The sequence below is a fragment of the Pleurodeles waltl genome, chromosome 6 (genome assembly GCF_031143425.1).
Source record: "Pleurodeles waltl isolate 20211129_DDA chromosome 6, aPleWal1.hap1.20221129, whole genome shotgun sequence".
Classification (NCBI taxonomy): Eukaryota; Metazoa; Chordata; class Amphibia; order Caudata; family Salamandridae; genus Pleurodeles; species Pleurodeles waltl.
In genome coordinates this window covers 888528037-888544346 of record NC_090445.1, presented here as the reverse complement: position 1 = coordinate 888544346, position 16310 = coordinate 888528037, and the positions used below count along the sequence as shown (strand labels likewise).

Below are 16310 nucleotides of genomic sequence, written 5' to 3'. Positions count from 1 at the left end.
GATGGCCCTCACTTTTTGACTAACCTCGACTGGTGTTTGGTTGAATTGACAGTTTCAATGATCCTTGGGGGGTGGATTTTAACACCCTTTTAGATCCCCCTCTAGGATTGCCAAGGACTAGGCAGGCCCTTTGAAACATGTTGCAGGACCTAGGGTTGGTAGATGTATGGCGACATTTTAAGGGCTTGATGAGAGGTTATACTTTTTATTGTAAGAAGTATGGCCATTATTCTAGATTGGACTATTTTCTTGTTGAAAGTGCCCTGGTTGCCACAATAAAGGAGATTAAACATCTTCCTGGTCATATTCCAGATCACTTTCCGGTTACCATGCTGCTCCATTGCTCAAGTCGTAGGCAGAGTCCAAAATGGACTCTAAAGCATGCTCTCCTTCTCGATGAGGGTGTGGCATCTACCTTAATAAAACAAAAAAGCCACTTCTATAGTCTTTCTTGATAATGCTGGTTCTGCTCCCGCTAGGAATAATATGGGTAGCTTTTATCCACGGAGTCTTGCAGAGTCAGGCATACTTTAAAGAAAAGCTGGAAATGGTGGAACTGGCCATAGAGAAGCAAGAAGTGAGAGATCTTGAGGCTGCTTTACAGCCACAAAGTTTAGCCATAGACCGAGTTAGGCCCCTGAAACAGCTGGAGGAGGCACATCTAAATTTTAAAATCAAGCTGGATGCCATCTGCAAGGGAAGGTGGCTTGCAGGCTGCATGAAGGAGTTCAAATATGGTGAGCGAGCAGGTGCTTTTTTTGGCATGGAAGGCAAGAGCAGACAGATTCAGGAACATTATTAAGGAGTTAATTGTCAACCCCTTGGGAGAGGTTTCCAATACGGTTGAGGACATGCAGGGGTTCATGGTGTACCTATTTACTACACTGTATACAGAAACAGTGTTTCAAGACTCGGGCAAACTTGTGGAATGGTTGAGGGGTTTGGAACTCCTAGGACTCTCTGCAAAGGGCAGAGAATGCATGGAGGCAGAGATTACCCAGAAGGAAATAAGAGAGCATTTGGTCTGCAAAAAAAAAAAAAAAAAAAAAAAAAAAAAAAAAGGAGAAGGAGGCAGGCTCCCTTTGGAGTTTTACACGCTCTTGAAGGAGGTCACAATATTGGGGGGGGGACTTGTTCGATATATCAGGGCAAGGTTCAGATTCCTGACTCATGGAAGGAGGCCACAATCACCTGGATCTTAAAGCCTGCTACAGATCCCAAGAAGGGTGATTTGCATTGGCCAATCTCCTATTAAATGCGGAATACAATATCTTTGCAAGCATTTTGGCCAGAAGGCTGGCATAGCTAGCCCCTCAATTTATCCTTCCGGACCAGAAGGGATTTGCGGCAAAACGACAGATCCAAGAGCTCACTCAGCAGCTATGTTCTATTGACTTAGCAACTACTCGGGGGGGGGGGTCCCTCTGGCAGTGGCCACAATAGACGCTGCGAAGGCGTTTGATGTGTGTTGGGCCTATATTTGGCAGGTCTTGACATTGCTGGGTTCAATACCTCCTTTATTCTGACTCTCCAGAGGCTGTATGAGAACTCTTCAGCTAGTATCCTTCTCAATGGGTCACTGACCAGGAGGTTCAATATCCGCAGGGGTATGCACCCTATCGCCCCTCCTTTTTGACATTTATATTGAGTCATTTGCTCTGCAGCTTACAACGGATGTTCTGGTTATCCCCTTCCAGGCACACCACTATAGTAATAAAATAGAGCTATACACGAATGATTTGGTCATCTATACCTTGGACCCCTTTAAGACCATTCCGAGGGTGGAAAAGTTGACAGAGGAATTTGGGGCCTTAGAGTATTCGGTAAATGTTTCCAAGTGAGAGGTATTGTGTTAGAATATAACAAACTGAACAAGGGAAGTGTAGGCAGAAATTGAATATCTGGGTATGACTATTGTAGAATCTTTGGAGGATATCCCACGGTACAATTTGAGAAAGGTGGTTGAAGAGGTAGATGTGTTACTGGCCAGGTGGAAAAATGTGCCTTTGAATAACTATGGGTGGGTAAACCAAGGTAAAATGACTATCATCCCTGACTTACCTTTTTTTAATTGCATCCCACTCACTTTCCCTAGGGTCACCATTGATAAGTTTTAGGGAAAAATAATTTGTTTTAGTTTGACCTCGTGGGTAGGATGGGGGGGAACGGGGGGGGGGGGGAGGGGGGGAAGGCGTTGGCCTGGAAAAAACAAAGGTGCAATCTCGTGAAGGGATGCCCCTCTCTGCCAGATCTGAACCTGTATTGTCTGGTTGTTCCGTTCATGATGCTTCTGGGTGTTCTGGACACCTGAGCCTGGGAAGAGATTCTGGCTGAGATGGTTAGGGATTTGGGATGTGGGGGGATTCCTATACAAGTTTGGCATCCTGAAATGTTTTTTTAAAAAGTACGACCAAAGATCGTGCAAGCTGCTTTGAGTCTATGGCACACAGTTAGGAAGCTTCTGGGCATTGATTATTACTTAGATTTTGCACATGTTTGGGATTCCCCAGGTACTCCAGAGTTTCTGCATGATAAGCTGGGCCTCCCACTAAGTGAGGTAGGCATTGCTACCCAGGGAGAGTTGTTCTCAGCTCAGGGGGGGTTCTACCTTGTGAAGGTCTGAAAGCTAAGACTAGGGGATCCATGACGAGATTTAAATACCTGCAACTATTTTCCTGGTTTTCAAGTGTTGCTCAGGAGATGGGAGATTCCTGGGAGGTTGGGTCATCACTTTAGGATGTACAGCCTCAGCACAAGGAGGTTGCAGTTTGGTACTGGATGTTTCTCGAAGCAGATAACAGCAAAATTGCGGTGACCCAGTCAGTCTGGGAAGGAGTTATACAGGGGGGGGGGGCAATTTAAGGTTTTTGTGGCAAACATCCCTGAAGCAGCTGTATTCGGTGGTTAAGCCAGCCAACCTGAAGCTGAACCATTTTTTCACCATCAATCGACTGTACTGGACCACCCTCCCTCCCAAAAAAGATCACAAAGTTTGTCCAGGCGCAAATGACATCAGGTTAAACCTGGGGTTGGTTGTGTTTGGGGTAGATGCTGATTTACGTGGGCACTCCAGTAGAGCACAGAGGGGTTTGGATAACCTTGTACTCCTGGCCAGGGGAGCGATCTGCAGGCATCGGACTGAATCACCTCACCCCCAGCGTAATAATTTGGCTTAGCGCATCCTTTTGGACTTGTCACTTGGACAATGGGTGTAAGACCGGCAGGACCACAAGGATATGGGATGACTTCTTTAGGTGGAGTGGGAGTTGATAATGGAATTTGTTCCTATGATTACACCAGGCGCCGCATGAGTGACAAGTCCCTTAGGCTCAGTCCAAGTGGAAGGGCTAAGCATTTGCAGCAGGCTGAGGGTCGGATAATATTGGAATAGCCTGAATTTTGCAGAAGTTATGGTGCTATGAGGACTTAAAAAAAACAAAAACAAAAATTAGTGGTAGTTAAATTGTGCACTCCATAACTTTTACCATGGTGAATCAGATTTGTCTCCAGTTCTACACTATTTGTTTTTTGTACATGCACACATACACAACAGTTAATCATGCTTTACTACCTACTTTTCTTTGTAAAATAGACTAATTTGAGGAGCAGTAGCTTGGATGATGTCATTATTGATGTAATTTGAGGTGCCATCAATGATGTCATTTAACATGTCAAGAGGGATGCAATATGGGCAGTCAAATGAGGGACCGTGCACGTCATGGGGTTGGCCACAAGGCTTTGCCTCTAGGACCTCCGCACCCCACAAGGGATAGGGGTTCAGGATATCCCTGCTCTACCTGACCCCAAATGTTTTTTTTAGTTTATCTTTTAGGACAGGGCACAGAGTCCCTGAATACTGCAATGGTGACCACAACATTTCACCTCATGTTGCTGACGGCCAATCTGAACTCTCATGTGGCATCTCAGTGCCGCAGGACCAGCCAATCGGAAGACTTTCTTTTGAATTCCGGTCCCATATAAGTCCTGCAGCACTAGATATCACTTTTTGTTTTTACCCTAAATTTCTCAAAAACAGCTGAACAGGTTTGTATCAAATCACAAAAAGCACACTTGTTCACTAAAGATCTAGTATAATTCTGTGCAGCCATTTTTTCTGTATCGTTATGAAATGTTCATGGGGAAAATTAGACGAGTCATCATGTTGTAATGCCTGTGGGGAAAGGGCATGCATGGTTTTGACTGATAGTCACCCACATACGAGTTGTTAAAAGTTTATTAAATTAGAATCTTGTGCACTCACTGTGGATAGATTTAATTTATAAGCAAGACTGGCACACAAACAATGGAATTTAACATTTGCTATTTTTCTGCCATGAGTTGCCTTGCTTCAGTAACAGAACAAAGTGTTGTAATTAGGTTGACCAGACGTCCAGGACTTCCCCAGACATCCTGGTTTTCAGAGGTCTGTCCCGGCATCCCAGCACTTTTGGCAATTTTAAATACATGCCCCCGTCTTTGGGGAGATGTGTTTGCACCTTTCAGAATTGCAACTTGCAGAAGCTTTGACTTCTGCAAGCACCTCTAATATCTGAAACTTAAGTGATTAATCTTTGTTTCAAGCAGCGAAGGGGTAAGTCAGCTGGAGCTTCAGTTCATGGAGGGGAACAGGGGACTGTGGGCCAAGGAACAGGCTGCACCATTCTGCTACAGATAATGCTTTCTAAATGAAGCTTTTTGAGTTGTTCAGAAATAAGAGCACTAAGCCTTAAAACTTCAGAACAAATCTGTGCTCAACACCATTATACTTGTTCAAATCCTTTACTCAAAAATGTTTTAAAGTCCCTGTCACACGCTGTGTTTATATATCTATTTTCACAGAGTAAACCATAGGTTAAATTAATAGGTGAAATGTCCAGTAACAACATAACATAAACTCTAAAAACCACAGAAATTCACCAGTTACAGTTAAAGTTATCTCAGATAACTAACTTGTGCCATAAGATAACTATCACTTGCACCCTTGCCATGCGGTTTTCTCACCAATAATTTCATTACAAATGTTGCAGTGATATTATCAATCATGGCATAGATTTCATGAGTGATGTAATATATGGGGTAATCAACAGTGCATGGAGAGGGTTATAGTTTCATTAGGGCATGAGTTATAATTACGATAGTTAACTATAACTGGTGAATTTCTGTGGATGCTAGAGTTTAAAACATTATGTTGTTACTGAACATTTCAACTAACTACAACAGAACTTTAGCCTTTGTTTTTTCAGTGAATTTCTAGGATTTCTTTTAACAAAAAGTAATAGTTTATTCCAGTATGTAAAGCCAACCCCACTCCTCATGGCTGGGCGGCTGGTCGCAGGGCCAGAGCATGAGGGCAACCCCCCTTGCAAGCTTCCAACCCCACACTGCAAATTTCTTCAGCCATGCACTGCAGGGAGTTGGCAACAGGGCCTGACTGCAGCCAAACCCTCTGCAAGCAGACAACGCCACTCTAAGCACAGCCTTTTGTCATGCGCCGAGTGGGATTTGCCTCAGACAACCACCTGGAGGCAAGCTAACCCCACGCCTTTGGTCATGTGTGGCATGTAGCTGGCAGCCCGGCCTGGCTTGTTGCCATGCCCTGCTCCCAACTCCTAACCGGCAGTCAACCCCTTGCTGCGCATGGCCTTTGGTTGTTTGTGGTTGGCTGCAGGGACTGGCTTGCTGCCAGGCCATGCATCCAGCTACGCCCAGACAGCCAACCCCCATGCAGTGCACAGCACAATGTGAGGTTAGCCACAGGGCTTGTCCCGCCACCAGGCCTGAGGCAAATGCCCCAGCAGGCACCCAACCCCACGCCATGAACAGCCTTCGGCATATGCAGTGTAGGGCAGGCCCTTGAGACACAATCCACCAGGGCCAAAACATATATATCACGAGGAGAGGAATGCAGCCCCCTCCCTGATCTTTAATTGGCCAGAGGGACCCATTCCATTTAAAAGGGGTGGGGGCTGCATGCCCCCACGCCCTGAGCCTTAAAAGGCCCTGGAGACACATCCCCAGGGCCAAACACAATTAAACAGGGGAGTGGGCATACAGTCACCCTCCCGAGCATTCTTGGGCCCCAGGACCCCCCTCCCCAGGGACCAAATTCTAAGGGGAGGGGGTGAGACGCCCCCTGCCCGCATCTTATTAGGCCGTAGGGACCACATTCCCAGACTCCAAAAAAAAAAAAAAAAAAAAAAAAAAGGGGAGACAGCCACCCGGAGCCTATTTTGGCCTAGGGGGACTCCATTCCCTAGGGCATTTCTAAGCTATAGGTGAGTGCCCCAGAGCCCACAAGGGGCACCACCAGCTGGCTCCCCACATGGTGCGCCCAGATGGAGCAGCTGTTTTCTGTTTGCTCCCTCCGGGCAGGAGCAATATAACTTGCGCCCTCGTCATGCAATGCTAATTCCCCCACAAATTACGGCACTCATGACATCATTGATTATAACAATGCAATATTTGCAGTAAAAATATTTGATGAAAAAACTGTGCATGGCGAGGGTCCAAGTTACAGTTATTGTGGAGCATGAGTTATAGTTACTTGAGATAACTAACTATAAGAGATGAGTTTATGTGGTTTTGTAGGTTTAAAATGTGAGCTTAACTATAATGTCCCTGTAACCTTTGTTTTGTTTTTTTTAATTAATTTCTGTTTTTTTAAATTCTATTTCCCAACTATAACGTCCTTGTAACCTTTGTTTTTTTTCCAGTATATGGAAAATGTCACTTACCCAGTGTACATCTGTTCGTGGCATTAGTCGCTGCAGATTCACATGCTGTGCACATCCCGCCATCTGGTGTTGGGCTCGGAGTGTTACAAGTTGTTTTTCTTCGAAGAAGTCTTTTCGAGTCACGAGATCGAGGGACTCCTCCCATTTCGGCTCCATTGCGCATGGTCGTCGACTCCATCTTAGATTGTTTTCCCCCGCAGAGGGTGAGGTAGGAGTTGTATATGCTAGTAATAGTGCCCATGCAATGGAGTGAATACGTATGTACATAATGTAGTTTAAAGTAATATATATATTTACAATTATACAGATGTTCAAGATCAACTTCTAAACGGCTACAGGCTCCCGGGGAGGCGGGTGGGCGCATGTGAATCTGCAGCGACTAATGCCACGAACAGATGTACACTGGGTAAGTGACATTTTCCATTCAGTGGCATGTGTAGCTGCAGATACATATGCTGTGCATAGACTAGTAATTAGTTATCTCCCCAAAAGCGGTGGTTCAGCCTGTAGGAGTTGAAGTTGTCTGAAACAATGTTCGTAGTACTGCTTGGCCTACTGTGGCTTGCTGTGTTGTTAGCACGTCTACACAGTAGTGTTTGGTAAATGTATGAGGCGTAGACCATGTAGCTGCCTTACATATGTCTGTCATTGGAATATTTCCTAGAAAGGCCATGGTAGCACCTTTCTTTCCAGTTGAGTGTGCCTTTGGTGTAATAGGCAGTTCTCTTTTAGCTTTAAGATAACAGGTTTGAATGCACTTAACTATCCATCTAGCAATGCCTTGCTTAGAAATTGGATTTCCTGTATGAGGTTTTTGGAAAGCAATAAATAATTGCTTTGTGAATTAGTTTTGTTCTGTCAATGTAGTACATTAACGCTCTTTTGATGTCCAATGTATGTAGTGCTCTTTCAGCTACAGAGTCTGGCTGTGGGAAGAACACTGGTAATTCTACTGTTTGATTTAAGTGGAACGGTGATATGACTTTTGGTAAAAATTTAGGATTTGTTCGTAGAACCACTTTATGCTTGTGTATCTGAATAAATGGTTCTTGTATGGTAAATGCTTGAATCTCACTTACTCTTCTTAAAGATGTGATGGCAATTAAAAATGCAACTTTCCATGTTAAGTATTGCATTTCACAAGAGTGCATGGGCTCAAAAGGTGGACCCATGAGTAGTGTTAAGACAATGTTGAGGTTCCATGAAGGAACTGGTGGTGTTCTTGGTGGTATAATTCTCTTTAGACCTTCCATAAATGCTTTTATGACTGGTATTCGAAATAGAGAAGTTGAGTGCGTAATTTGCAGGTAAGCTGAAATTGCTGTAAGATGTATTTTAATAGAAGAAAAAGCTAGCTTTCATTTTTGCAAATGTAGTAAGTATCCTACGATGTCTTTGGCAGATGCGTGCAAGGGTTGAATTTGATTATTGTGGCAGTAATAGACAAATCTTTTCCACTTATTTACATAGCAATGTCTAGTGGTAGGTTTCCTAGCTTGTTTTATGACCTCCATACATTCCTGTGTAAGGTCTAAATGTCCGAACTCTAGGACTTCAGGAGCCAGATTGCTAGATTCAGCGATGCGGGATTTGGGTGTCTGATCTGTTGTTTGTGTTGCGTTAACAGATCTGGTATGTTTGGTAGTTTGACATGAGGCACTACTGAGAGGTCTAGTAGTGTTGTGTACCAAGGTTGCCTTGCCCATGTCGGTGCTATTAGTATGAGTTTGAGTTTGTTTTGACTCAGCTTGTTTACTAGATATGGAAGGAGTGGGAGAGGGGGAAAAGCGTAAGCAAATATCCCTGACCAACTCATCCATAACGCATTGCCCTGAGACTGATCTTGTGGGTACCTGGATGCGAAGTTTTGGCATTTTGCGTTTTCCTTTGTTGCAAATAGATCTATTTGTGGCGTTTCCCAACTCTGGAAGTAAGTATTCAGTATTTGGGGGTGAATCTCCCATTCGTGGATCTGTAGGTGATCCCGAGAAAGATTGTCCGCTAGCTGGTTCTGAATTCCTGGAATAAATTATGCTATTAGGCGGATGTGGTTGTGAATCGCCCAATGCCATATTTTCTGTGCCAGGAGACACAACTGTGTTGAGTGTGTGCCTCCCTGTTTGTTTAGGTAATACATCGTTGTCATGTTGTCTGTTTTGACAAGAATGTGTTTGTAGCTTATTATGGGTTGAAATGCTTTCAGCGCTAGAAATACTGCCAATAGTTCTAAGTGATTTATGTGAAACTGTTTTTGGTGAGTGTCCCATTGTCCTTGGATGCTGTACTGATCGAGGTGTGCTCCCCACCCTATCATGGAGGCATCTGTTGTTATTACGTATTGTGGCACTGGGTCTTGGAAAGGCCGCCCTTGGTTTAAATTTATACTGTTCCACCACTGAAGCGAGGTGTATGTTTGGCGGTCTACCAACACCAGATCTAGAATTTGACCCTGTGCCTGTGACCACTGTGATGCTAGGCACTGTTGTAAGGGCCGCATGTGCAACCTTGCGTTTGGGACAATGGCTATGCATGAGGACATCATGCCTAGGAGTTTCATCACCTTTTTGACTTGTAATTTTTGATTTGGATACATGGCCTGTATTACATTGTGAAATGCCTGAACCCTTTGTGGACTTGGAGTGGCAATCCCTTTTGCTGTGTTGATTGTCACCCCTAAGTATTGCTGTGTTTGACACGGCAGAAGGTGTGACTTTGTGTAGTTGATTGAGAAACCTAGTTTGTGTAGGGTTTCTATGACATACTGTGTATGTTGTGAACACCTTTCTAGAGTGTTGGTTTTGATTAACCAATCGTCTAGGTACAGGAACACATGTATTTGCTGCCTTCTGAAATGTGCAGCTACGTTTGCTAGGCACTTTGTAAAAACTCTTGGCGCAGTTGTTATTCCGAATGGCAACACCTTGAATTGGTAATGTGTTCCTTGGAATACAAACCTTAAGTACTTTCTGTGTGAAGGATGTATCGGTATATGGAAATATGCATCCTTTAGGTCTTGTGTTGTCATGTAGTCTTGTGGTTTGAGTGGTGGGATTACGTCTTGTAATGTCACCATGTGAAAGTGATCTGATTTGATGTAGGTATTTAATGTTCGGAGATCTAATATAGGTCTCAGAGTCTTGTCTTTTTTGGGTATGAGAAAGTACAGAGAGTAAACTCCTGTTCCTTTCTGGTGTTCTGGTACTAATTCTATTGCTTCTTTTAGTAGGAATGCCTGAACTTCTAGTCCTAGAAGATCTATATGTTGTTTTGACATATTGTGTGTTTTCGGTGGCACGTTTGGAGGGAATTTGAGAAATTCTATGCAATAACCATGCTGGATAATTGCCAGTACCCAAGTGTCTGTTGTTATCTCCTCCCAATGTTTGTAAAATTGTGTTAGTCTCCCCCCCACAGGTGTTATGTGTTGGGGATGTGTGACTTGGAAGTCACTGTTTGTTTTGAGGGGTTTTGGGGCTTTGGAACTTCCCTCTATTTTTTGGGAATTGTGCCCCTCCTATATTGCCCCCGAAAACTTCCCCGCTGGTATTGGCTTTGATAAGTGGGCCTTGCTTGTGAGGTTGTGGCCTCTGTAGGTTGACCTTGAAACCCTCCCCTAAATGGTGTTTTGCGAAATGTGCCTCTGCTTTGTGGGGAGTAGAGTGCGCCCATGGCTTTTGCGGTATCAGTATCTTTTTTGAGTTTTTCAATAGCAGTGTCGACTTCCAGCCCAAACAACTGCTGTTCATTAAAGGGCATATTCAGCACGGCTTGTTGTATTTCCGGCTTGAATCCTGACGTACGCAACCATGCGTGTCTCCTTATTGTTATTGCAGTATTTACTGTCCTTGCAGCTGTATCTGCTACGTCCATTGATGACCGTATCTGATTATTGGAGATACTTTGTCCTTCTTCTACCACTTGTTGTGCCCTTTTCTGGAACTCTTTGGGTAAGTGTTCTATGAAATGCTGCATTTCGTCCCAATGAGCTCTATCGTATCTTGCCAAAAGTGCTTGTGAATTGGCAATACGCCATTGGTTTGCTGCTTGTGCTGCGACTCTTTTACCCGCAGCATCGAATTTGCGACTCTCCTTGTCTGGAGGTGGTGCATCTCCCGAGGTATGAGAGTTTGCTCTCTTGCGAGCTGCCCCAACAACCACAGAATCTGGTGTTAATTGCTGCGTAATATAAACAGGGTCTGTTGGTGGTGGCTTATGCTTTTTTCCACCCTTGGAGTTATGGCTCTGCCTTTAACAGGCTCCTGAAATATTTGTTTTGAATGTTTTAGCATTCCTGGGAGCATAGGTAAGCTTTGGTATTGGCTATGAGTGGAGGAGAGTGTATTAAATAAAAAGTCATCCTCAATTGGTTCTGAATGCAAGGTGACGTTATGAAACGCAGCTGCCCTTGAGACCACCTGCGTGTAGGATGTACTGTCTTCAGGTGGCGACGGCCTTGTAGGGTAACAGTCTGGGCTGTTATCTGATACAGGAGCATCATAAAGGTCCCATGCATCAGGATCATCTTGACTCATTGCAGTATGAGTCGGAGATTGCATCAGTGGTGGAGTGGCTACCGGTGATGCGTGCATTGATGGTGGTGGAGATGGTCGTGGAGTTGTTTGTCTTGCCACCTTTGCCTGTGGCTGCTTGTCCTTTTCTTGAAAGGCAAGTCTTCTTTTCATCTTAATTGGGGGAAGAGTGCTTATCTTCCCTGTGTCTTTTTGAATGTGGAGCCTTCTTTGAGTGTAGTCTGGCTCAACAGATTGAAGTTCCTCTCCGAACTTATGTCCTTGCATCTGGGAGGACAATCCCTGTTCCTCTGTAGGAACCCGTTTTCGGTTCCGATGCTGGATGTTTCGGAATCAAAATCTTTTTGGTCGCCTTTTTGGGCTCCGAGGCAACCTTCTTTATTTTCGGCGTTGTGGTTTCTCGGTGCCGAACCATTTCGGTGCCACTGTCTCGGTGCCGAATCTGTTCGGGCCGGTGTCTCGGGCCCGAGATTGCTGTGTGGCGGTATCTCGACCGGAGTCGGATGACTTCGCCACATGCATGCCCTTTTTCGGTGCCAATGATCGGTCACCTATCTTTCGGGTTAAGCCATGGCCTGTTGGCGGTGGCGTCCCCTGGGCTTTTGTTGTCTTCTCGTGAGTTTTATGTTTCGATGTCTTACTCACGGTTTTCGGCGTTTCTTCGGGATCGAGCTCGTCCGATTCATGGATGGAGAAGCTTTCTTCTTCCTCCTCGAAACGCCCTTGTCCTGTCGGCGCCGACGCCATCTGCAGTCTTCTTGCTCTTCGGTCTCTTAATGTCTTCCTCGACCGAAACGCTCGACAGGCTTCACAGGTATCCTCCTTGTGCTCTGGCGACAGACACAAGTTACAGACCAGATGCTGATCTGTATATGGATACTTGTTATTGCATTTTGGGCAGAAGCGGAATGGGGTCCGTTCCATCAGCCTTGAAGAGACACGTGGCCGGGCCGACCAGGCCCCGACGGGGGGATCGAAAAAACCACGAAAGGCCACCGTAGCTCTTCAAAAGTCGGTGTCGATCTGTTATAACTAACCCGATTCCGAACGCAAACAATACCGACGATTTTTCCAAGATTCTAACTAACTTTCCGACCCGAAACACGGAGCGAAAAGGAACACGTCCGAACCCGATGGCGGAAAAAAAAACAATCTAAGATGGAGTCAACGCACATGCGCAATGGAGCCGAAATGGGAGGAGTCCCTCGATCTCGTGACTCGAAAAGACTTCTTCGAAGAAAAACAACTTGTAACACTCCAAGCCCAACACCAGATGGCGGGATGTGCACAGCATGTGTATCTGCAGCTACACATGCCACCGAACATATATATATATATATATATATATATACACATACACACACATTTATATAGATACACACAGCTTGACAGTGACTGAAACACACATTATTTGTCCATGTTTATTGCCAGCCTTTAGTCCTACCTCTATTTCTCAACCCGTCCCTGTGAGTTTTAAAATCTGGTCACCCTAGTTGTAGTTGCCATTCAACGATATGCTATCCACACCAAAACCCCCTCCGTTTTAATGGCAAAACTGTTTTGACCTGCTATCAGAACCTTTGGTGGATTGGGGAACCCTATATTTTTTACACCACCGCATTTCCCTCACAAAAAATATGGCTTAATCGTGTTTAAATGAGTCAACGTAGTTTGAAAGTAAATAAAGATGAAAGTTCGTAAATTATCTGTACATGGCCATGGTTTAAAGTCATCTCTTAAGAATATTACAGAAATCCTTTGCAAAATCTGCAATGTCACCAAGGAAACATCTTCTGTACTTGCGGCTCTTGTCCGCCTACGTAAGTATTTTATTGTGGATCCCATGCACGGTGAGCCATAAACACCCAGCCATTCATTTCTAATATGAATTGCAGCTCTGGGAAGTGAACCAGAGCACAATCTCTCAAGGGCAGACTCTGCATATTAATCTGCAAGAAGCACTGCAGCTTGGCTTTTCTTTTTTCAAATAACCTTTTGGGTTTTTTGGAGAGGGCATGCAGGTTTACATTACCAGGCAACGAAACTGCCCATTTATGCATCAATACATTTCAAGCTTGAGACAGCTCCTGTTTACGCTCCATTGTGTTTCATCTCTATCATTTATCACATTTTATAGACTATTTGATTTGAAAAACCTTTTTGATATTTTCCTCAGGTTTGTGCGAGTGGCTCGGCAGCATTACTTCAGCAAGCTGGCTACCAGTGAAAGCAAGGAAATTCTGCAGCAGGCAATCGATAAACTATCCCCTGGTCCAACAAGGAAAGGGAAGTCCACAGAAGAAAACTGAAATATCGAATCCAACGAACCCGTCCCTTCAATTTTATTCAATGACCTCCTTCATTATTCTAGGTCAAGTTCGAAAAAAATGCAATACAAAGTCCAAAGAAAATGACTGAACTATGTCGACATGAAAGTTTTACAATTTAATTGCATCCAGAGAGAAAATGTGTCTAGTCAAGGATTGTAAAAATTCAATTAAACTTTCTTCAATGTCTGATACAATATTTGATGGAAGTATAAGGCATCGTGTTAACTACGGTTTAGTGCGATCCAGACCAATCTAATGATCTGAAGTACACAAAAATAAAATGTTGCTTGTAGAATACATAAAATCTGAAATTATATAAAACTGACAAAGTGCATGACCACTGAAAGTAAAACCCCAGACTACACAGGCAATGACTTCGTTGGAATATTTGATTCAGACAGATAAATATTCTTTCATTTTATCTATGATGGCGTCCATTTTATCGGCTGGAATTAACATCACAGTTCGAAGGGGTTTCATTGGTACGTCATCAAAAGACCAACGGCCTCCTAAGCATGTGTCGCTCTCCTCGTGCACGGAGTAATCAAACTTCAGAAGCGCTTTCTAAAAGGAAAAATCAAGAGGTTTTAATCGAAACAAAATCGTGCAGCATACACCGAGTCGCCGAGCTACTTCAGATCTCTTTAAAAGCAAATGCACTTCTCTAAGGTCAAGCATTAAACATTGTTTTATGAAAAGCAGCAATCTTATACTAACCGAGCTCCTCGACAATCCCTGCCTCACAACTATCTGTGGTAATCGAACCTGCTTATTCTAACGCCCCACTCCCTATTTAAATGTGGAACATGCCTATCGTTCGTACCTGTCGATTAAATGTGCTTTCATTGTGGGTATGACGGGAGAATGCGATGACAGGTACTGTAGTAGCCCACCATCTAAGATTGCTTGAAATAAAGAGAGCAGTAATGGGCGTTACAAAATGTAGGAGACAAAACAGATAAGACGTTTGCACAATTTGAAATGCTGGTGGACGCACACAAGCTGCTATTCCACAAGTCCCACAACACGACAACGCAATTAAAAAAATTGTTATTTTTTACTGGGGAAAACGGACACTAGAATGAATGAATACATGAATGAAATACTTATACGTGTAATCGGTCTAGCAAAGGCATTATGACAATAAGACTGGTTCAGGGAAAAGGGAAACCCAGCAGCCAAAAAAAAAAAACACATTATAATCTGGAGCCCTCATAAAGTTTAGTGATCTGAACTTTGGCACAGCCAGAGTGGCCAATTTCGAAGCTGAGCGACCATAACAGACAAGGTTTAATACAATTGCTGGTCTCAGTAAAACAAGGAATGACTAAATAAAAAAATAAAAACAACACACAAAACAGAAAGTAAGGTGGTTAGAAAAAAAATGGAAACATTTTTGCCGGTTGAACATATACAATTTGACACGGCGGGACACCTTATACTACGAGACAAGTTGCAACAAGCACGAAAATAAGGAAGAAAAAGGTTTGCTGTTAATTGAATTCCATCTGACAGAATGGACTACATTCAGGTCATTAGCACCAGCTGAATCCAGGAGATGCCACTTACATGCATGATACAATGAGGCTAAGCTCTAGTGGCATTTGTTTTTAGTCGAGTGGGGACGGACAGAAATACTAAACCTAAATTGCACTTAGTGAGTGTGCGAAGCAGTCAAGACTCTAAGAAAAAAAATGGAGTCATGATACAGTACTGTTTTCAAATAAATTTTCTAAAAAGCCATCAGTTCCATAGAGGCACTGATAAAACGTTCTAATACTTTAATGGTGTCTCAAGCAAGTGCAACACTGCCCTGATGTGAAGGGAGCTCACCATGGCAATACAACTTTGAGATAAAATGATGGATATTTTACTACACTTTCCATGCTAAATTTACATAAACCCGTTGGCAACAAAGACAGTTCTAAAACCCAGTTTCACACAACCCATCATATTTCATACCATCCTTCTTCACTTCCTCATTTAACTTCCTTCCATGTTTCCATATACCCTTTCCAAAAAATGTAGGATTCCTATGTTATCACTGATAATGTCCTTAGGAGGAATGGACAAAAAAAATAAAATGTACAGATCTTACTACCTCATGCCCTTAACAAGACCTAGCCAGATTTTAAAGCATCATGCAACAGTGCTAACACACAGGATACCGAGACTTTACAAGTCGAGACAGCAGAATGACTATCAGTTCTGACAAGAAATTCTCTTGTACCGTCACAGCGATTATGACTCAAATACTAAATGTAAATGTAGATGAACAAATGGAGTAATATAGACACTTTGATATATATTACCTATTGGCGGTCGCCAGTATATAGTTATAGTTAGGACCTAGCATCCATAGGAAAATGTTGTTTTACTGATAACTTTGGCACAATTTGACGCATTTTCCCAATTTTTTTCGAAACAAATTTGCCACTCACTTCAACAGCTGTCTTGAAAATGTCAGGATGATTTGTCAAGCAGGGGCAGAGAAAAGGGGAAGAGGGGGTTCCCAGAACATGTTTCCCCCATGCAATTTCCCCTAGGGATTTTGAACACTACTACAGCATGAACCGCTGAATGGAATTATGTCAAATTTGTCATAAAGCTAGAGCTTGGTCCAGAAAGACTGCTTACTGTAGTTTGGTGCATATTCCGTTCAGTAGTTTTGCAGTTATTAAAGGTAAAAGAAATATAGATATCCAAGGATGTGGAGG

At 43.5% G+C, this 16310-nt stretch overlaps 1 protein-coding gene across 2 annotated transcripts in view; it reads right to left on the bottom strand.

The window, feature by feature from the left end:
- The window catches only part of BCCIP (BRCA2 and CDKN1A interacting protein), a 226144-nt gene that overhangs the window by 16232 nt on the left and 193602 nt on the right, over positions 1 to 16310 (bottom strand). Inside the window, exon 7 of one of the 2 annotated variants that reach the window (XM_069239707.1) lies at positions 13696 to 14157. The exons of the other annotated variant lie outside the window; for it this stretch is intronic. Coding sequence (XP_069095808.1) covers positions 13987 to 14157 — 171 coding nt within the window. The 3' untranslated portion in view covers positions 13696 to 13986. Of the gene's footprint in view, positions 1 to 13695; positions 14158 to 16310 lie in introns of those variants that run through there. 2 annotated transcript variants of the gene reach the window in all.